Source organism: Pan paniscus, chromosome 1, assembly GCF_029289425.2.
Source record: "Pan paniscus chromosome 1, NHGRI_mPanPan1-v2.0_pri, whole genome shotgun sequence".
Classification (NCBI taxonomy): domain Eukaryota; kingdom Metazoa; phylum Chordata; class Mammalia; order Primates; family Hominidae; genus Pan; species Pan paniscus.
The window spans coordinates 216,434,516-216,456,926 of record NC_073249.2 but is presented as its reverse complement, the minus strand read 5'-3'; the positions used below and the strand labels follow the sequence as shown (position 1 = coordinate 216,456,926).

At 53.9% G+C, this 22,411-nt stretch overlaps 1 protein-coding gene across 2 annotated transcripts in view; it reads left to right on the top strand.

Annotated features, from left to right (window-relative positions):
• C1H1orf167 (chromosome 1 C1orf167 homolog) overlaps window positions 1–22,411 on the top strand; it is a 26,726-nt gene extending 4,315 nt beyond the window's left edge. Inside the window, exons 3-20 of one of the 2 annotated variants that reach the window (XM_063601930.1) lie at window positions 32–75; window positions 888–1,086; window positions 1,783–1,937; window positions 4,347–4,459; window positions 4,905–5,082; window positions 8,278–8,453; window positions 9,306–9,480; window positions 11,500–11,656; window positions 11,766–11,920; window positions 12,642–12,829; window positions 14,999–15,143; window positions 16,986–17,405; window positions 17,963–18,104; window positions 20,213–20,318; window positions 20,694–20,868; window positions 20,970–21,199; window positions 21,473–21,567; window positions 22,091–22,411. In XM_063601930.1, the coding sequence (XP_063458000.1) occupies window positions 32–75; window positions 888–1,086; window positions 1,783–1,937; window positions 4,347–4,459; window positions 4,905–5,082; window positions 8,278–8,453; window positions 9,306–9,480; window positions 11,500–11,656; window positions 11,766–11,920; window positions 12,642–12,829; window positions 14,999–15,143; window positions 16,986–17,405; window positions 17,963–18,104; window positions 20,213–20,318; window positions 20,694–20,868; window positions 20,970–21,199; window positions 21,473–21,567; window positions 22,091–22,267 (3,030 nt within the window). In that variant the 3' untranslated portion in view covers window positions 22,268–22,411. The other variant, XR_010111306.1, reaches the window with a different exon arrangement.

Sequence of the window (22,411 nt, the reverse complement as noted above, 5' to 3'; positions counted from 1 at the left end):
AGAACTGTGTTATGTACTCTTGCTTTCCCAGAACAAGGCACAAAACATCACAGCCCCGGAGTCTGAGGCAATCTGGTGAGGCCATGGCTGGGTGGGGACAGGGGTTGGAGTTGGGGGACACATGCTCAGGACTCCGCTCCCATTTGCCTGTGCAAATGGAGATGAGGGCCTGATGGAGAGGAGGCAGGGTTTCAAGGAAGAGGAACTTACTACCTGTCCCTGCTGGGGAATGAAGGGAGCCTCCAGGGCCCCAGGGACAAGAAGGAAGGGACTGATGCTCATGGGTTTGGGACACTGAGTGTCCTGAACTTCCAAGGCCACCCTGGGTTTTTGGCAAACAGGGCAATCTCTGGCTGGATGCGGTGGCTCATGCCTGTAATCTCAACACTTCGGGAGACTGAGGCAGGCAGATTGCTTGAGCTCAGGGGTTCAAGACCAGCCTGAGCAACATGGCAAAACCCCGTCTCTACAAAAAAAATTACAAAAATCAGCCGGGTGGGGTGGTGCATGTCTGTAGTCTCAGCTATGCGGGAGGCTGAGGTGGGAGGATCACTTGAGCCCAGGAGGTCGAGGCTGCAGTGAACCATTATCATGTCACTGCACTCCAGCCTGGGTGACAGAGCAAGACTCTGTCTCAAAATTGTATGTATATAAAAGAAATAAAGAGGGCATTCTCCCACCCCCAGGGCCTTGCTTGTGTGGGGTTTCCAAGTCCAGCCATCAGTAAGAGGGAAGTTCTTCCAGTCTGCAGTGTGATACTCCTGTTGTGGCGTGGTTCATCACCCTACTGATTGCTGGAAAGGCATCTCAGAGGGTATCCAGCCACTGGGCTGTCCCTGGGGATAGGAGGGCAGTCCACACCCTGATCAGCCCTGGTCTGTCCCCAGCTGGCAGCTGTTGTCCAGATGTTTTCGATCCTGGAGGCACTTGGTGAAGAGGCAGCGGGAGCCAGCGGCGGCGGCAGTGGCATTGGGCCGCTGGCAGCTGTTGCGAAAGGGCCTTCAGGCCCTGTGGCTCTGGGAGGCTCAGCTGGAGGCAGCATGGGGGCAGTACACAAAGGTTCTGCTGGTCCGGAGCTTCCGAGAGGTCAGCGGTCTCCAGGTTGGGCCAGGGGGCTGTGTGAAGCAGTGGTGTGTCTGGGGAGGAGACTCAGTCTACGGAGAGGACACCCACTGGGCATAGGTTGCACCTCATGAATGATCAGCAGTAAAGGGTGTAGTTGTGAGTCCACACACCTGAATCAGCTCTGCCTGAGTTCAAATCCTCCCCCTCTACCACTTTCTAGCTGCGTGACCTTGGGCAAGTTACCTAACCTCTCTGTGCCCCAGTCTCTTTCTCTCTAAAATGGGATGATGATGATAATAGAACATACCTCTCTCAGGGTCGTTGTGAGATTAAATTAATAAGGGACTCAGAACTCTGCCTAGCATATAGCAAGCTAGTAGATAAGTGGTTGCTATTTTTTATTAGAGGTTTGCCAGCCAGGGCTGGGAGGGAGCATCTGTGTCCTTCCCTCCTTGGGAAAGGGGTGCTCTGAGAGGGTCCAGTCGCAGCTTTCATCTTTTAAGGAAAGCGTTGCCTCTTGGGATGCATCGCTCTATATTTGTTCATTCATTCATTCCTTCATTCCCAAAGAAGGAATGAATAGGCAGAGTAATGGTTAAGACCACAGGCTGTGGAATCTGATAGGCATGTGTTACTCCTGTCCCCGCCCCTGCCTGGTGTTCCCTTGGGAGGCAGATTCAAGGCCAACATCTCCTTTCCCCTTCTCTCTTGAGCCAGTGGAGAAACCTGGCTTTACAGCAGAAACAAGTGCAGCCCCACATGCAGGCTGGGCCAGGGTCCCCGCCCTCCAGGAGAGCCCAGGGCAAAGGCCTCTCCTTGGGAAGAAGCACAGTGGTGGACCCCGCCCAGAGAAGCAGGCTGGAACACACCAGGTTGGTCAGTGTTGCCTAGGAAGCCGGTGGCCTTCCTTCCCCAACTTCCTGCCTTGCCCCCACTACTTCCTCATCCCCACAAAAGAATGGGAATGAAATAAGCAGATGTGGGCAAAGATTTATGCAAAAAAGATGTCCATCATGGCATCATTTATAATTGTAAAAACTTCAAAACAGCCAGGCACGGTGGCTCACACCTATAATCCCAACACTTTGGGAGGCCTCGGCCAGGAGTTAGACACCAACCTGGGCAACATAGCGAGACCCCATCTCTAGCAAAAAAATGTAAACATTTAGCCAGGCATGGGGGCATGCTTGTAGTCCCAGCTACTCTAGAGACTGAGGCAGGAGGATCACTTGAGGCCAGGAAATCAAGGCTGCAGTGAGCTATGATCATGCCACTGCACTCCAGCCTGGGCAACAGGGCAAGACCCTGTCTCAAAAAAATAAACTGAAAAGCAGCCTAAATGCTCAACAGTGAGTGAGGAAATGATGGTTTGACCATGTGATGAACAATTAGCAACCATCCAATATGATGTTTAGGAAGATTTTTTTTTTTTTTTTTTTGAGATGGAGTCTCGCTCTGTCGCCCAGGCTGGAGTGCAGTGGCGCGATCTCAGCTCACTGCAAGCTCCGCCTCCCAGGTTCATGCTGTTCTCCTGCCTCAGCCTCCCGAGTAGCTGGGACTACAGGGACCCGCCACCTCGCCAGGCTAATTTTTTGTATTTTTAGTAGAGATGGGGTTTCACCGTATTAGCCAGGATGGTCTCGATCTCCTGACCTCGTGATCCGCCCGCCTCAGCCTCCCAAAGAGCTGGGATTACAGGCATGAGCCAGCCACCGCGCCTGGCCAGGAAGATTTTTTACTGGTTATGTTTCCAATCATAGCAGTAATGCATGCTCAATTTGAAAAATATTACAAATAGTTGGAAGTATATTAATTAACTTGAAAGCTTCATCCTTTCATAGCCCCCTCCCTGGAAGTATTTTTGTGAATATTTGCATAGCATTTTTAAAAAAACAAGGGAAAATGGTGTGGCAATGTTAAATTTTTCTTAAAGGAGCATAAAAATGTATCCAAAATATTTTTCCCAACCACATAGTTGCATAGAAACCACATGGTGCATAGAAAAAGGACCGGAAAGAAAAAAAAGAAACCTGAAAATGTGCAATGTGAAAATCCCTAACACTGCTGAATTGTACACTTAAAAATGGTTACAATGGTAAACTTTCTGACGTGTATTTTACCACAATTAAGGAGTAAAAGATATTTCATTTAAAAATGCTAAAATGGAAACTATGCTTATCTCTGGGACAGTGGGATTAAACTCGGTTATATTTTTCTTTTTTTTTCTTTTTTCTTTTTTTTCGAGTCAGAGTATCGCTCTGTTGCCCAGGCTGGAGTGTGTGGAACAATCTGGCTCACTGCAACCTCTGCCTCCTGGGTTCAAGCGATTCTCCCGCCTCAGCCTCCCAAGTAGCTGGGATTACAGGCACACACCACCACGCCTGGCTGATTTTTTTTTTTTTTGTATTTTTAGTAGAGATGGGGTTTCGCCATGTTGGTCAGGCTGGTCTCAAACTCCTGGCCTCAAATGATCTGCCTGCCTCAACCTACCAAAGTGCTGGGATTATAGGTGTGAGCCACTGCGCCCGGCCTCTGGTTATTTTTTTCTTTATTTCCCCAATTTTCTACTACAGTTGGGTATTTTTTTTTTTTTTTTTTTGAAACAGAGCCTTGCTCTGTCACCCAGGCTGGAGTACAGTAGTGCGATCTCTGCTCACTGCCACCTGTGCTTCCCAGGCTCAAGCAATTCTCATGCCTCAGCCTCCTGAGTAGCTGGGACTACAAGTGTGTGCCACCACACTGGCTAATTTGTGTGTGTGTGTGTGTGTGTATATCACCTCTGGCAGTGTGTGTGTGTATATGTGTGTGTGTGTGTATATATATATATATATATATATATATTTTTTTTTTTTTTTGTAGTAGAGACGGAGTTTCACTATGTCGGCCAGGCTGGTCTCAAACTCCTGGCTTCAAGTGATCTGCCCGTCTCAGCCTCCTAAAGTCCTGGGATTACAGGTGTGAGCCACCATGCCTGGCCATGTTCTTATTTTTAAATTGAACAAATGTATTTAAATAATTATTTAAATGATATTTATTTTAATACGTTTGTTGTTTTAAAAAAATCCAAATAGTATTAAAGAGAATAAATCAAGAGCAGAACCTCCCCCCAGCAAAAGCTTTTAAATCCGACATAAAATAAACTGTCCAGAAGAGGGTAGGAGGACTCAGCGCCCCCTGCTCCCAAGGGCAGACCGCACCTGCCTGGGGTGGGGCGGACAGGTTGGGACCGTGTGCCCTTCCTCCCGGGTCATCAGCTTCTCTCTGGGCAACTTTGCTTTTAGTCCAGGAAGTCTGAGGGAGGAGGAGAGAGCTCAGTGGCTTCTGTCACATCCTAGGCAGAGAACAGACAGCAGACACGAGAGAGTCCAGATCCTGCAGGCCCTGCAACTGGCTGGTGAGACGTGGGGTGCTGGGAAAGCAGGGAGATGGAGCCTGGCCACGCAGGGCCTGAGCTCCGCACTGGGCAGGGGCGGGGGACCCTGGGCGAATGAATGTTTATTGTGCATCTGCTTTGGCACATTCCCAGAGACAATCTCATTTGAGCCTCACAGTGACCTCCAAGAGGAACTGTGCCCATTTTACGGATGGGGAACTGAGGCACAGATAAGTTAAGCGACTTGTTTGAGGACACACAGCATGAGAGGAGCACGGCCTGCATTTCTGGGCTGATACGCTGATGCAGGCCCACACCAGAGGCTGGAGTATTGGAGCTAGACTTCACTTACTCAGAGATGGGGGGTGCCCTGCGACAGGCACCCCACATGTCAGGGGCCCCTCCTGGCTCAGATCCTCCCATCTGCTTACTCTCTCTTTTCTCTCCCTCCTCCCTCTCTCCTTAGTGTTCTTCCTGTGGTGCCAACAGAAGAAACGGGCCAGACAGGAGAGGGAGACTCTGCGGAAGGACACCAGGGCCACACAGAGGACAGGGAGCTTCCCCCAGGCCTGGCACTCTACTGTTGCAGGTGTAGCTTGGGTGGCCCCACTGAGCCCCCAGCACCAGAGAGCTAGGCTGTGCAGGTAGGATGCCCTTCCCTTTTTTTTGAGATGAGGTCTCACTCTGTCACCTAGGCTGAAGTACAGTGGCACCATCTTGCTCACTGCACCCTCCACCTCCCTGGCTCAAGCAATCCTCCCACCTCAGCCTCTGAAGTAGCTGGGACCATAAGCATGCGCCACCACGCACAGCTAATTTTTTGTATTTTTGATAGAGACAGGGTTCCACCATGTTGCCCAGGCTGGTCTCGAACTCCTGAACTCAAGTGATCTGCCCACCTTGGCCTCCAGAAGTGCTGGGATTACAGGCATGAGCCAGCATGCCTGGCCCCCACTTCCCTTTAAGTCAGCTCTTGACTCCTAGTATTGAGAGGCAAGGATGCAAATAGGAAATGAAAGCAGCCATCGACTGAGCATGCCTAGAACATGCTAGCCCGCCCCACTGGCTGGGATTTGGATATAAGCAAAGCTTAGTCCCGGCCTCCCACCTCTGCCCATCATCACAGTGGAACCCATGGCTGGTGGGGGAACAGACAGGAAACTAGCAGTCCCAAGGGTGTATGTGAATACCACCTGGCTTAAGTGTTGTGAAGAGAAGGAACACAGATCTATGAGTTTCTTTTTTTGCTCCCTGGTAGTTAACTTTTTATTATGGGGCATTATTATATTATTATTATTATTATTATTATTATTATTATTTGAGACGGAGTCTCGCTCTGTCACCCAGGCTAGAGTGCAGTGGCACGATCTCGGCTCACTGCAACCTCCACCTCCTGGGCTCAAGCGATTCTCCTGCCTCACCTCCCAAGTACCTGGGACTACAGGCACATGCCACCACGCCCGGCTAATTTTTTTTGTATTTTTAGCAGAGTCGGGGTTTCACCATATTGGTCAGGCTGGTCCTGACCTCAGGTGATCCACCCACCTCGGCCTCCCAAAGTGCTGGGATTACAGGCATGAGCCACCGCACCCAGCCTGTGGGGCATTTTTCTTACTCAAAAGTAGAGCAGATAGGATAATAAACCCCAGCGCACCAATCACCCAGCTTCAACAAAATCAGCCTCTCTTGAAGCTTGTTTCATGTGTACTCCAAATACATCCCCCGCTCCAAATTATTTTGAGGCAAATCCCATGCATTATACCATTTCGTCCATAAATATTTTTATATGCCTCTCTAAAAGATAAGGACTCTTTAGAAACGTAACCACTGGCCAGGCGCGGTGGCTCATGCCTGTAATCCCAGCACTTTGGGAGGCCGAGGCAGGTGGATCACTTGAGGTCAGGAGTTCGAGACCAGCCTGGACAACATGGTGAAACCCCGTCTCTACTAAAAATACAAAAATTTGTCGAGCATGATGGTGAACACCTGTAATCCCAGCTACTCAGGAAGCTGAGGCACGAGAATTGCTTGAACCCCGGGAGGCAGAGGTTGCAGTGAGCCGAGATCGTGCCACTGCACTCCAGCCTAGGCGACAGAGTGAGACTCCATCTCAGAAATAAGTAAATAAATAAATAATAAAAACATAACCACAATACCACTCTCACAACTAAAAAATAATGAAACAACTGTTCCTTAATACTCATGAATATCTGGCCAGTATTCACATTTGCAAGTATATATTGTATTAGAGTTTGCAATGAGGTCCATGTATGGCAGTTGGTTGATAAGTCATTCAAGTCTTTTTATTTTTAATTAAAAAAAAATTAGAGACAGGGTCTTACTGTGTCACCCAGGCTGGAGTGCAGTGGTGCAATCATGTCTCACTGTAGCCTCAAATTCCTAGGCTCAAGGGATCCTCTCACCTCTACCTCCAAGTAGCTGGGACTATAGGTGCGTACCACCACACCTGGCTAATTTTTAAATTTTTTGTAGAGATTTAATTTTTTGCCATGTTGCTCAGGCTGGCCTCGAACTCCTGGACTCAAGCAATTCGCCCACCTTGACCTCCCAAAGTGCTGAGATTACAGGTGTGAGCTACCATGCCTGGCGAATTTTTAAAAATTTTGGTAGAGACAGAGTCCCACTGGTGAGCCATGATCGCACCACTGCACTCCAGCCTGGGCTCAAGCAATCCTCCCTCCTCGGCTTCCCTGAGTGCTGGGATTACAGGTGTGAGCCACCACGCCCGGCCTGTTAAAATCTTTGTAAACTATAGGCTCCCCTTCATTTTTTTGTTTGCATGTTATTTGTTGAAGAAATCAACTTGCTTGCCTGCTAGTTTCCCACTGTCTGCATTTTGCTGACTACATCCCCCTGGTGAAGTTTTCTGTGAGAATTTTTAGTGCAGGAAGCTGACCTAGACCAAGGTTCAGTGGTGATGTGAAGGATGAAGAGTTGCCTGGTGGAGGAAGATCAGAGAAGGGTAGAGTGTTCAGAGGCCTCTGGCCAGGAGTGTAAGATCCTGAGGCGTAGCAGAGCCGAACTGGACCCTTGTTAGTACAGGGTAGGGGGGCTGAGGGTAGTTGAAGATGAGATTGGAAAAATCTGTGGGGGCCAGATCAGCACCTTGTTGGCTGTGGGGAGGGGTTGAAATTTGATGGTAGAGCAAGGAGGCTACCGCTGGAGGATTAGCAGGTGACTCTGATGATTTGATTTGAGATTGGAAAAACACCACTGGGTTACTGAATAGGAAATGACTGGAGGAGGCCGAAAGTGGATGCAGGGAGGCCAGGTCAGAGGCTGCTGAGGCCACCACGCTGCCAGAGGTGATAGTGTCATGGCCTGAGCAGGTGACATGCAATGCATCTTCAAAGCAGCCCCATTTTACAGATGAGAAAACGGAGGCTTGGCCAGACGCGGTGGCTCAAGCCTGTAATCCCAGCACTTTGGGAGGCCAAGGCGGCTGGATCACTTGAGGTCAGGAGTTCAAGACCAGCCTGGCCAACATGGAGAAACCCCATCTCTACTAAAAATACAAAAAGAATTAGCCGGGCATGGTGGTGCATGCTTGTAGTCCCAGCTACTTGGGAGGCTGATGCAGGAGAATCTCTTGAACCTAGGAGGTGGAAGTTGCAGTGACCAGAGATCGCACCATTGCACTCCAGCCTGGGCAAAAGAGTGAAACTCCGTCTACAAACAACAACAACAAAACACGGAGGCTCAGAGAGATGAAGTGGCTTGCCCAAAGCCTGGGTAGTGTGTCTGGCAACGGCAGGCAGCTGGAGCCGCAGTCATCAGATCTTGCAATTGACATGGGTACTTTCCCTCTGTTCTCCCAGGTGCTTCGGGGCGTGGCAGCAGTTCGTGCAAAGAGGGTCCCAGTACCAAGACCACCTGGCTGACCGCCGGACGGGGACCCTGAGGAAATGCCTGGAACAGTGGGTGCGGATGAAGCAGCTCCGGGAATCAGATGGGGCAAAGGTGACCCAGTTGTCCCTCTGCCGGCAGAAACCAGGTGAGCTAGTGTTGGCTTCCGCCCCAGCAAACCGTGTCACTTAAGCCCCTTCTTCAGTGGTCCCCAGTTGAATATGTGAATTCCTGTGGGAGGTGATAGAACTGGGGCTTTCTAGGAGGGCAGCCTGTAGGCCTGGGAGGGTGCAGGAGGGGTCCCAGAGTGGGCAGGCCCCGGCTGAGCCACATCCCTATGTCCCATTATGAGCTGCTGTGGGTGAGAGACTTAGTTCTGCTCCTCCCACTGCAGGCTCTCTCGGTGCTGGTATCCCAGATCCTGCCCAGAAGGGATGTGGGCCCTTCTCTTGGGAAGCTCCTGGTGTGATGGGGGACACACAGCCCTAATCCCCACCCCAAAACTTAACTAGGGGCCTGGTGTAGTGGCTCACGCCTGTAATCCCACACTTTGGGAGGCCGAGGAGAGTGGATCACCTGAGGTCAGGAGTTCCAGACCAGCCTGGCCAACATGGTGAAACCCTGTGTCTACTAAAAATACAAAACTCAGCCGGGTATGGTGGCACATGCCTGTAATTCCAGCTACTCGGGAGGCTGAGGCACAAGGATCGCTTGAACCCAGGAGGCTGAGGTTGCAGTGAGCTGAGATCATGCCATTGCATTCCAGCCTGGGCGACAAGGGCAAAACTCTGTCTCAAAAAAATAAAAAATAAAAAATAAAAAACACTTAACTGGGGAAGATGGGATCTTTGAGGTGACCTGGAGGGGAGGGCTTGGAAGCGGTGGGACGGGACAAGAGGGGAGAGCTCCCAAGAGGGGCCCGAGGCAGCAGCTATCAATGGCTGTGGGCAGAGTGAGGTCAGTGGGGAGGCAGCTGACTGGACTCTTGACGGTTTCTCAGGACGTGAGGCTGTCTACACCGCAGGCCCTGGAGCCTGTGGCCTGGGTGCAGTGGGCCAGGCCCAGAGGCTGCAGGAGCAAGGCCGGGGCTCCCTGCAGGATGCCTGCCGGACACTGGCCCTCTGCTGGGCGCTGCTGCTGTGGAAGATGCGGCTTTTCCAGCGCCAGTGGGCCAAGTAGGTGTCCTCGAGCTTGTGACCTGGGGTTGGGCCTGGGGGCTGTGGGGTGGGCACGTGAGCAGTGCTCAGCGCCAGGAGGAATGCGGGAGGAATATCCCATAGGGCAGTAACTGCATCCCACTCCTCCCTGTGGCCCTGCACAGGGCCTGGCACACTGCGGTGCCCAGCCGATGTCAGGCCCTGGGAGGTGGCCTAGGGACACTGGAACAGTGATTGAGCAGAGGGCCACTGGGGGCCAGGGGGCTGCCAGAGACACAGACATGGAGCTCTACAGGGGTGGCCGGAACCCTAGTGAATGCCCGTCTCTCTGCCAAGTGTAAGTCCCTGATGGCAGGAACCATGTCTGTCTGGCTGTCACCGCTGGCTCCCAGCTCCCTGCAGGTGCCTGGCATGTTGCAGGCACAGAATAAATACTGTAAAGGAACAAGGGCAGGAGCCAGGTATCAAGCTTTTATCTCCTCTCCCATTGGCCTCATTACACAACTAGAGAAACTGAGGCTCAGAGGGCTGGAGCAGCTTGCTGTAAATCCCAGTGGGAGTCAGGAGCAAGAAGGTCCTGTGTTGAGACCTGGGTGCTGCCCCCACACAAGATGGTCACTGCTGGAATTCGGAGCCCAGACGAAGGCTGTAGGTGAGGGGAGGGTGGCGATCAGGAGAAGCCAGCTTCCCGGAGGGGATGTCAGGAGGAATGGAAGCGAGCAGTTGCAGGGTTAAGAATTCTGTCCTTGGCTGGGCGTGGTGGCTCACACCTGTAATCCCAGCACTTTAAGAGGCCGAGGCCAGTGGATCACCTGAGGTCAAGAGTTTGAGACCAGCCTGGTCAACACGGCGAAACCCCATCTCTATTAAAAATACAAAAGTTAGCCAGGCGTGGTGGTGCTCGCCTGTAATCCCAGCTACTTGAGAGGCTGAGGCAGAAGAATGGCTTGAACCTAGGAGGCAGAGGTTGCAGTGAGCCAAGATCATGCCACTGCACCCTAGACGACAGAGCGAGAATCCATTTCAAAAAAAAAAAAAAGGAATTCTGTCTTTGAAAGCCATACACCCACGTGGTCCACTTGGACCCTCAGCCTCTTTCAGTGTACCCCTGCAACTTCAGGGGAATTCAGTTCACCGTGACCTTTCAGAATATGGGGGCACTGCTCACATGCCTGCCCCACAACCCCCAGGCCCTCCCTCTCCAGCTCATCCTCTGGCCTTTGGACTTCAGGGCACAGTTCATATCTCCTGGCAGCTCTCCTGGGGCACCCTCCTGGGCCTAGATGAGTCCCAGGTCTGCTGCTATTTGGAGTTTGGGGAAATGATCTTCCCCCGGGCTCAGCTTTCTTATCTTTATAAGTGAGTGCAGGCAGCAGTACTGGTGTGGTTGTAGGGGTGGCCTCTGGAGTCTGGGATCCCTGGGCCTGGGGACCAGCTCCACCTCTGATCAGCTGCATGGGCTCCCAGCCACCCCGGGAGCATGATGAGGCCAGCCAGTGAAGCAGGTGGAGCACTAGCTCGGTTAGCCAGACGTGGTGGCACGCACCTGTAATCCCAGCTGCTCGGGAGGCTGAGGCGGGAGAATCGCTTCAACCCAGGAGGCAGAGGTTGCAGTGAGCTAAGATTGTCCCACTGCACTCCAGCCTGGGTCACAGAGCCAGACCCTGTCTCAAAAAAAAAAAAAAAAAAAAAAGCATCAGCCCAGTCAGCCCAGTCTCAGCTGCTCACTGAGGTCACTCAGAGAACCCCAGAAAAAGTCTGGAAGCCCAGGCTGTACCCTGACCATTAAGTCAGAATCTAGCAGAATCTAGGGTGGGACCCTGGTGGGCATCGGTATCTCTTGAAGCCCCCAGTGATCCCAGCATGCAGCCGCTGTGGGGGGCAACAGCGTGGAACGCTAGCCCAGCGTCTGGCCTGTGGCGAGCACCCTTTCAGCCCATCTCTTTCACAGCGGCCAGGGTAGGGTAGCCCCTGCTTGGCCACCCTGCACAGCCTGAGGGTGAGGCTGGGTGGGGCACTCACCTGCCCCTTCTCTAGCTCCTTCTTCCAGGGCCTGCAGCAGCGGATGCTGCAGCGCAGCCTGAGATGGTGGCACTTGAGGGCATTGGGCCCAGATGCCACATCAAGCTGCACCAAGACCCCCTCGGCTCTGGAGCCACTGGGCAGCAGCACACTCCAAGACTCTCTGGAGAAGGTGAGAGGTAGGAGGGTGGGGAGGGGCTGGGGCAGGTAGGGGTGGATGGGTGGAGATTGTGGGAAGGGGACAGGGTAGGGGACCAAGGACTCCACATCTCCTTCCCCAGGTTCCCAGGGCCCCCACCCTCCCGGATACTCTCCAGGGGAGCCTTCTGTGGGCAGCTGGGCAGCGGCAGCAGGGGCAGTGCCTTCTGCTCTGGCAGGCACGGGCCCAGCAGTTCCAGGGCACAGCCAGGTGGTACCAGCATACCCGCCAGAGGCGGTAGGGATCCCTCCCCATCCGCCCGCCACTCTATGGACTTACTGTTTCCCGGCCCCTTCTCCCATCCACCCTTGGCCTTCACAGCAGCAGCCCCTTGGGGTCTGCACCTCAGGGGGCTTCAGTTCCTCCTGTCTTCCTGCCCCGTCCTACTGAGAGGGTGTCGGGGAGTGGTGAGGCACTCTGCAGAGTCACTGTTCCTCTTGGAGATTTCGCAGCTGAGGTTCCTTCATTTATTCATTTATAGCACAATGCATCAGAGTTGGTCTCCCTGGGTTCTAATCCCAGCTTTGCCCCTCACTGGCTGTGTGATCTTGGGCAAGTTGCATAACTTCTCTGTGCCCTATTTGCCTATCTGTAAAATGGGGTTAATAGTACTCGCTCCAGTGGGGCAATGGCGAGGCACGGCACATACATTCCCCAATGCCGTGTGTGGCACGTTGTGAGTGCTCAGTCCATAGCAATGTTTATGGCTAGTGGTTGAGCACAGGACTTGGCAGTGGGGGTCTAGAATCCCACCCTATCCCCACCACTCATCATCGTGACCCTGGGAGAGGTGCTTGGCCCCTCCAGTCCCCAGCAACCCACCCTCCCATAATGGAAACAGAAGAGTCACCCAGAGCCTCCTGCTGCTGGGGAGAGGAAGAGAAAGGAGGGCGGGGCAGGGCTGGCCTGGGATTTGGGGGACAGTGGCCATCCTCAGGGTGGACCCTCCCTTTCCCAGCATCTTCCTCAGCTGGAGCCGCTGGAGAGAGCTGGCTTCCCACCGGGCCTGGGATCGGACCTGCAGGGCTGTGCTGGGCCTGTGGCGTCAGCGGCTGCTGCAGTCACGGCTGGTGAAGCGGTGGGCCCAGGAGCGGGGCTGGTGGCTGGCACGAGATGCCCTATGCCACTGGCACTCCTGTTGGCAGGGTGAGTGGAGACTTGGTCGGGGGCACTGTGGGTGAGGGCAGGGCCAGGGTCTGTCTGAGACCCAGACTGCAGCCCTGGCCAACGACTTGACTGTAACCTCATGGGAGAACTTGAGGCAGAGGCTAAGCTACATCTGGACTCCTGACCCATAGAAACTGTGAGATAACAAACATCTGTGGTTTAAAACTAATAAGTACTTGGGTAATTTGTTACACAGCCATAGCTAACAAATGCAATTGATCAGAGAGGTCTGCTGAGCTGTGACACTAACCTAGCTGGGTTCAAAGAAAACAGGCTGACCAACTCTTACACATTGTGCTATGAATGAGCAAATGAATAGACCTCAGCTGTGAAATTTCCGAGAGGGACAGTGACTCTGCAGAGTGCCTCACCACCCGCCATACCCTCCCATCCCCTAGCAAAGTCTGGTGATGAGACCCCCACAGGGCACACCCAGGAGTCAGGTGGCAGAGCAGAACCTGGGGGCTTGGACTCTGTAGTCTTGAGTTTGAATCCCTGCTCTTCCATACCCTGACTGTGTGAAACTTAAACAACCTAGTTAACCTCCCTGAGTCTCAGCTTACACATCTGTAAAATGGGGATAATGTAGTCCCTACGTCATCACCTTTATCTTCATCCTTATCCTCACCTGGCCTCTAGGAGTCACTGGTCTGAGCCCTGAGTTGGGAGAGAAGTGGGCAGAGTCATGGTGCCCTTAGGGGCCAGCAGAGTTAGTCAGGGAGGGTCCCAGGAGGAGGTGAGAAGGGCTCAGCGGGCAGAGCAGTGGCGAGAGAAGTTGAGGCGTGGGAAGGGGTCAGCAAAATAGGGCAGTGGGAAGGACTGGATTTGCAGAGCTGGCTGAGGGTGCAGTGTGTTAGAAGCCCTGAGGAATGTGGCCAGTGAAGGGAGGAGGGATGGTCCCAAGGCAGGCTTGCTCTCTGGGTCTTGGCCTCTGGGCAAAAAGAGCTGTTGCATGGCCCAACCAGTCTTTTTTTTTTTTTTTTTTTGAGACGATCTCGCTGTGTTGCCCAGGCATGCAGTGGTGCGATCTTGGCTCACTGCAACCTCCACCCTCTGGGTTCAAGCAATTCTCCTGCCTCAGCTCCCCTCGTAGCTGGGATTACAGGCGCCTGCCACCACGCCTGGCTAATTTTTGTATTTTTAGTGGAGACGGGGTTTCACCATGTTGGCCAGGCTGGTCTCGAACTCCTGATCTCAAGTGATCAACCCGCCTCGGCTTCCAAAGTGCTGGGATTACAAGCGTGAGCCACCGCACCCGGCCCCAACCAGTCTTTTTATAACCTGATATCAGAAGTGACATCCCATTGCTTCTGCCAAATTCTGTCTGTTAGAAGCTAATTAAACCCAGCCCGTATTCAAGGCGGGGCATTGCCCAGGACACGAACACAGGATGCTGTCTTGGAGGCTGCCCACTACACCGACATATCGCATTCATGAGCTGGCAGGCAGGGCTGTGGTGGTTCTAGAAAGTCATGTCCTGTCCGCTGGAGACAGCTGCTTATGCAGCCCAATCATTCCCCGGCAGGAACACTGAGCCAGTGTTTCCAGAACTTCTAGTTTTTACAGAAAAATTGAAAATTAGATTTTTGGGCCGGGTGCAGTGGCTCACGCCTGTAATCTCAGCAATTTGGGAGGCCCAGACTGGCGGATCACGAGGTCAGGAGATCGAGACCATCTTGGCTAACATGGTGAAACCCCGTCTCTACTAAAAATACATAAAATTAGCCAGGCGTGGTAGTGTGCGCCTGTAGTCCCAGCTACTCGGGAGGCTGAGGCAGGAGAACGGCATGAACCCAGGAGGCAGAGGTTGCAGTGAGCTGAGATCGGGCCACTGCACTCCAGCCTGGGCGACGGAGTGAGACTCCGTCTCAAAAAAAAAAAAAATAGAAAATTAGATTTTTACCTGAATTCTCCAGATTTGAAAACACTGTGGCAAAATTAACAAACAAAAACAAACCCAACAACTCTATGAGCTGGGCTGGCCTGGTCACCAGCAGGACACCCATAATAGAGGCTTTTTAACCCAGACAGTCAGGGTAGCCTCCTCTGTTCCCACCTGGTAGGGGGCGAAGGGCTGGCTGCGTAGAGGCCCATGGGAAGAGGCTGGGGTGAGCACCCAGTGGCTCTTCAGCATCTCTCTGGCCCCAGGGCAGCAGTTCCTGCATGAAAAGTGCCAGACATGGGTGCAGGTCCACCTCCAGGGCCTGCAGAAGGTGGTGTTCCGGAGCTGGCAGCAGGCAGCAGCTCATCAGAGACGCACAGTGACCCGGCCAGAGCAGCTGCTACTGCAGAGGTGGGTGGGCCTGGGGGTGGGAGGGTGTTGGTCCTCCCCACCCAAGGAATAGCAAGGAGAGCACCCAGGGGGTGGGAAGCTCAGACGGTGGCCCAGATAGGAGGCCTGTGGCCTGGGAAAAAAGGGGCATGAAGGGAGATCCTAGCCTGGAAACAGAGGGCCATGACCACTGACACCTTATTATTTATTTTGGGAGTGGTGGCAAACCCCACCCCTAACCTGTGGCCCCAACAAGCCCCGGGAGTCCAGCTCCTGGCCAGGTCAGTTCTTTGGTTTTAGAGGATATGATTAAGATGGGAGAAATCAGCTGGGAACAGTGGATCATACCTATAATCCCAGCACTTTGGGAGGCCAAGGAAGATGGATCACTTGAGGTCAGGAGTTCGAGACCAGCCTGGCCAACATGGTGAAACCCCATCTTTACTAAAAATATGAAAAATTAGACGGGCATGGTGGCAGGTGCCTGTAGTCCCAGCTACTTGGGCTCAGGCAGGAGAATCACTTGAATCCGGGAGGCAGAGGTTGCAGTGAGCCGAGATTGCACCACTGCACTCCAGCCTGGGCGACAGTGTGAGACTCCATCTCAAAAAAAAAAAAAAAAAGGAGAAGGAGAAATCCACTCCTCAGAAATCTACCATAACGCCCATTGTGAGGAGTTACAGCAAGGAGAATTCTGCTGTACACCGTCGCTAAGAGAAGAGAGTGAAATCTTCATTTAAGTAAAGATGTTCTGGTGGAACATGTATACAGTTCATGAATGCATATTGTAAAACCAAGCAGAGGACACAGAATGGCTCCTCCCACAGTTCAGTACAAATTTGCGAATGTTCAGTGTCCCCATAGGGGCAGTGAACTGTTGGCTACAGAATGGCTGACGTCTGTGCTTTTGCATCTGAGGGTGTAGATGGTTATTTTGTTTGTTTGTTTGTTTTTTGAGACAGAGTTTCGCTCTTGTTGCCCAGGTTGGAGTGCAATGGCGCGATCTCGGCTTACCACAACCTCCGCCTCCCGGGTTCAAGTGATTCTCCTGCCTCAGCCTCCCGAGTAGCTGGGATTTCAGGCATGTGGCACCACACCTGGCTAATTTTGTATTTTTAGTAGAGACGGGGTTTCTCCATGTTGGTCAGGCTGGTCTCGAACTCCCGACCTCAGGTGATCCGCCCGCCTCTGCCTCCCAAAATGCTGGGATTACAGGTGTGAGCCACTGTGCCTGGCCGTAGATGGTTTTTTTTCTTGGCTTCTCAGTGAGTGAGAGATGGTGTTCCTCTCCCTCACCAACCACCTGGGCATGTGATGGGAGGCAGGGCATGGCTGATGTGGGACTTGAACCCATACTGCTGGTTCCCATCCCCTCGCAGGGCAGCCCCTGCCCTCTGAGGCTGAGGTTGCAAGATGGAAAGCCAGTGCTTTCACCTGTTACTGGTCGTTTACTGTTTTGTGGGAGATTTGCAGGTGTAACTTTGAATAAATGTGACTTTTGACTCTGAGAACGAGACAAGCCCTCCCATGCATCTGTTTTTGTTTTGTTTCGTTTTGTTTTTTTGAGTTGGAGTTTCACTCTTGTCACCCAGGCTGGAGTGCACTTGCACGATCTCGGCTTACTGCAACCTCTGCCTCCTGGGTTCAGGCAATTCTTCCACCTCAGACTCCCAAGTAGCTGGGATTACAGGTGCCCACGACCAGGCCTGGCTAATTTTTGTATTTTTAATAGAGACGGGGTTTCACCACGTTGGTCAGGCTGGTCTCAAACTGACTTCAGGTGATCCACTCACCTTGGCTTCCCAAAGTGCTGGGATTACAAGCATGAGCCACCACACCTGGCCCAATGTGTCTGTTTTGCAGCTACTTCCAGGCCTGGTGTGAGGTTGTAAGAGACACGGGGGTGCTCCGGGCCCAGCATCAAGCCTTTCAGGATGGCCTGAGGAGAAGAGCACTGGGGGCCGTGTTTGCCACATGGCGGGAAGCCCAGGAAGTGGCAGCCGGGGCACAGGAGCAGCGTGTGGCCCAGGCCTCCCTTGCCCGCTGGAGAAGCTGCGGGCAGCAAGGCCAGGAAGATGGGCAGCAGAAGAAGGCCCGGGCCCCACAGGCCTTCCCAGCATGGCCGGTGGCCCCGGGCATGCACCATGAGGCCCAGCAGCAGGCAGGAGAGAGCGCTGGGGCCCAGGCAGCCCAGTGCTGGACTTGGTGCTGGGCTCTGTGGGTGCGTGAGTCCTGTCGGGGCCAGGTCAGCCGAGCCCATGCTTCCTGGAAGCCGCGAGCCTGGTGAGTGCTGTGGTCTAAGTGCAGCCCCACTCTGTGCTTCCAGCTCAGGCCTCGAGCCTGTTTTTGGCAGGGGTAGAGAGTAATTTGTGGCTGGGTGGCAGGGCAAAGGCTCAAGAGGGTGGTTGGGGGTGACAGGGAGAGGCCGCCCTGGCCATCTAGTCCTGGGCCACATCCTGGCACCGCCTCTTGCTGTGTGTCCCCTCCTTGGGGAAGTCTCCAATGGTCATGCCTTGCAGTCACCAGCACAGCCAGCCACTCAGCAAGCGCCATAAACGCGCTCTTGCCAGGGAAGGGGAGGCAAAGTGGCACTGGCAGGACTGTCCCCTCTCTGCCCCTAAACAGGATGCTTGTCCCTGTCTGTGATTTTCTCCTTCCAGGTCGCTCTCCATCCTGTTTACCCAGATTCTCCCTCCAGAAAAGGGAGTGTGGGAGGTGGGTGGGCCCCAGCCTGGGGCTGGGCCCGGAGGGCCCCCTCCCGCAGGGCACTGGTGGGGGGGCTCCCTGCAGAGAGTCCTGGCCTTGATGGCCCAGGCTGCAGACTCCTCCCTCTCCCGCAGGGTCCTAGAGGCCTCGGCGCAGTCGGCGGTGCGCGGCGGTGTCCAGCGAGCCATCCTCACCCAGCTCCAGCCGGCTGAGCTCAGGCGCTTCCTGCGGACAGCGCAGCTCAGGGTGCGGCTGGGACTGCCAGGGGCCGGCAAGGTACGCCCCAAGCCCCAGACTGACCTCACGCTCTGGCCCCGGATGGCCAGCAGGGGGAGCCTGCTGCTGGACGCCCCAGCCCCTTGGAAACAGGTGAAGGGAGCCTAGGCAGGGCGGGAGGTCCAAAAATGACCCTCGGACCACCGGCCTTAGAATCAGCTTGATTCAGCCCGTGGTGGCAGCATGGCTGGATGCCTCCCCAGGGGCCCAGCAACCTCGTATGCACCACCTCTCCCCAGTTCTCAGTCAGCCTCTGACAAGCAACTCTGAATCCATCAGCAAAGATGAACCTGGCACCTCTCGAGTGCCAGGCCACTGCAGGTCCGGCCGCAAAGACCAGCATGTTGGGTCACAGCCTGTTAGGGAGACATTGAAATGCATGCTTTCTCACGGTGCAGTTGAGGATCAGAATAGGTACACGAGGACAGTAGCATTTTTTTGTCAAGTTTTTTTGTTTATTTTTGAGACAGAGTCTGGCTCAATTGCCCAGGCTGAAGCAGAGGAGTGATCTCAGCTCACTGCAACCTCTGCCTCCCGGGTTCAAGTGATCCTCCCGCCTCAGCTTCCTGAGTAGCTGGGACTACAGGTGCACGCCACCACGCCTGGCTAATTTTTGTGTTTTTAGTAGACGGGGTTTCACCATATTGCCCAAGCTGGTCTCGAACTCCTGAACTCAAGTGATCCTCCCACCTCGACTTCCCAAAGTGCTGGGATTACAGGTGTGAGCCACCGTGCCAGGCCAAGTTTTTTTTTTTTTCTTATTGGAAAAGTGAAATATGCTTATTACAGAAACCTCAGAAAATATAAAGTAGAAAAATACCAAAATTTCTTTCATAATTCTCTCTACCCAAAGGCATCGGTCAGTCCCTCTCCAGACCAGAAGCAGTTAGTTCTGACACCAACAAATGGTGATAAGAGGTTGATAGCCTAGCAAGGGGGAAGAAGCCACCACCAAACCAAACACAAAAAATGACACTGCACAGCAGTCTGGGGACATGTCCTTGAAGGACACAGCCCCAAAGATACTGGCAGGTGAGGTAGTGTCCCTAAGATCAACAGGCATCATCATGAATCCTATTTCAGAATGCCACAAAGAATACATTTTAGAGAAGATTCTAAGAGAAAAAGCTAAGGTGATTTTTTTTTCAAGTCGTTTTTTGTTCTCAGACAGTGTCTCACTCTGTCGCCCAGGCCAGAGTGCAGTGGTGCGATCACAGCTCACTGCAGCCTCAACCTCCAGGGCTCAAACGATCCTCCCACCTCAGCCACCTCAGTAGCTGAGACTACAGGCGTGTGCCACCACACCCGGCTAATTTTTTTTTTTTTTTTTTTTTTTTTTGTAGAAATGGGATCTCACTATGTTGCCAGGGCTTGTCTCAAACTCCTGGGCTCAAGCGATCTACCTGCCTTGGCCTCCCAAAGCATTGGGCAGGCCCATTACGCCATGAGCCACCACACCTGCTGGTTTTTGTTTTTTAAATGGAATTGAAAGGAACTAGCCTTGGCTAGTTGCAGAATTCACACATATGGGGCTATGGCAACAGCAGATTCTGGAGTCTCAGGGTCTTTTCTTTCTAGATAAGTTACAGGGCAATTGCTTTTCAGAGTACTTTTACATTTCTATTCCATTCTTGTCAGTAAAGACAAGGATCCCATAAGCTGATGGAGAAACTGAGGCCTCTAGAAACTAAACGCTGGGAATGGCACCCAGGGTGCTGAATTCCAGGGTCTCCTCTTTTCTGCCACAGGCACACATGCCCCAGCAGCCCCTTTGGAGAGCCCCCTCTCTATAGAGTACTAGCCGGGGGCTCAGACTCTGGAGTCAGACGGCTTCCGAGGGATGAGGCCTCAGACAAGTAACTCAGCTTTGAAATGTTTTCAGTGGGGAGAGAAATAGCCCCCTCCCAGGGCTGTGCTCCGGGCACTGACTGAGGGCTAACTATTATGGACCCACCCCATTGTTGGAATGTCTTCAGCCACATGAGGGAATGGGTGGAAGAAGAGGCCGGGATGTGTCCTGCCAGCTAGAGCAGCGAAGAAATCCCAGCGGGGCCCCAGGAAGTCCAAGCCCATGGGGTTCAGGTGCTCCTCTCTGGCTATTCCTTCAGACCTGCAGCTGCTGGACACAGGCCACAGAGCTGGTGCCTCCCGCGCCATCACTGCAGTGCAGCCCGGGTGGACGGAGGAAGCCAAGGGGAACGGCCTGGGCTCAGAGTAAGGAGACCTTGCCCCGGGGGACAAACGGTGTCTGAAGTGTAGGGGTGAAGCGGTCTCCAGTCCTCAGGGGCCTGGAAATCAGCTCCTTGGGACACGGTCTTCTGTGTATTGACCATTCTCCCCATCCATTCCCTCTTCGGAATGTTTCAGCTGTTCTGAGAAAACACTTTGCATTCCTGCCCCGCCCCTGTGATTTCTCTTTGGGCGGCAGCCGGGAGAGGCTGGAGGCCTGGGGAGATGGGGGCAGGGCACAAGGCTGAGCTCAGCACCTTCCTCCACCCTCCTCACTGTACTCAACTCCTAGGCGGGCACTAAGAGCAGCTGCCTTCCTGGACCCACCTTAACCTCTTGCGACTCAACTCCCCTTTGCAGGGTGCAGGGAACATTCCCTCTGCCCTGCCTTCCAGCTCTGGCCACAGTGGCCTGGACAGAGTAGCTGGGTCCCAGGCCTGCCCCTGTGGATGAGGGACCAGGGACCAAGAGCGCACTCCAGCCCTGAGCCCAGAGCCTGCAAAGCCCAAAGCGAGGCCCATAAATGGAGGCTACGGTAAGAGGAGCTGCGTGTGCAGTTTGGTGGGTCCGAGGGATGGGGGCAAGGGCTGAAGGGCTTGCCTGAGCCATGGCTACAGCTGGGCCCTCTCTGGCCAGTGCTAGTTCCTGCAGGATCCTGGAAAAGCAGGCCCAGGCCCATGGCTCTGCCCTCCTTCTGGCCCTGAAGGGTCACGATGCTCTTGGCCATCAGGAGGAAGTACCTGCAGCGCCGGTGCCTCGAGGCACTGCTTCACGGGCTGCGGGGTTCCCAGCAGGCCAGGTGCCTGGCAGTGGCATGGCAGCACTGGGTGGATGCCCAAGGGGCAGAGCAGCTGGTGTGGACCCTGGTGAGTGGGCGCACCCCTCTCCACACTGACCATCTCCCATTTCACCTCATACTTAACCCAAACCCCTCTCAAAAGTATGGCCCTTGGACCTACTGACTCCAAAACCTTGGGGGACAGGCCCAGGAATCTGCATTCTTAATACTCCTCAGATGGCACCCCCTTGCCATAGCCCTTTCACTCTGGTGCAACAGTGTTGGGGGAGAAAGGCAGAAGGGCTGGGGACTGCGGGGGAGCGTGAGCACAAGAGGCCTTCTCTGCCAACTGTCCCCAAAGCTCAGGGAGTGGCACCTGAGATGGGCCTGGCAGACGTGGTGGCAGCGGATCCTGCGACTGCGAGTGGCTCAGCAGTTACAGCAGCAGGAAGATGGGTGGGTCCTTTCCCAGGTACTGCCCTCTTCCCTGCATTCCACTCAGCCAGCCTTCCAGAAGTCTGTGCCACAGCCGCGCACCGCGGAGCTTTCCCTGCTTGCCAGCCCCGGGGCCCCTTCGTTTTCAGGGGAGGGGGTCAGTTCCATTACAGAACACACAGGCTGGATGCTGGAGCCCTTGATTTGATTTGTGGCCCCAGCTCAGGCCAGGCCCACCCGGTCCATCAGTTTGGGAAGAAGGTGTGGCATGAGGCATGGCTGCCACTCACACTAGCCCATGGAGGGCCTGGGTCCTGAGCGCCCCCTCCCTCATTTGCTCTGCTCTGAGTACAGCTTCCCAGCTCACCATCAGATCTATTCTGAGCTTGTGCATTTGGCCTGGGCAAGACTGGCTGGCTGCTTGGGGCAGAGGGAGGGGCCCTGGGGACAAAAGGAGCTGGGTACAGGGGTTGCTCTAGCAGGCACAGCACAGACCCCGGAGAAAGCCCACAACAATAGCATTTCCTCTTCTCCCTGGTTCCAGGCCTTGAAGAAGTGGCACCAACGCCTGGCAGCCAGGAGCCCAAGGAGAGGAGCTGCCAGTAGCCCGAGACCCTGGAGCAAGCCAGGACCCAAGGGCCCCGAGAGTGGACAGGAAGCCGCCGGAGCACCGCGGGGTTGGGGGCTTGGGGCACAGCATGGGGCCCAGCTGCAGCTGTGACTTGTTCTCATAGAATAAAAAGCAGAACTGAACTTAACTTAGCCTTCCCAGGGAAGGAACCATGCCCCACACATCCAGGGAGTGATGACAGAGGGGACAGCTTGAAGAGCTCTGAAGGACAATAAAACCCACTCCTCAGTCCTA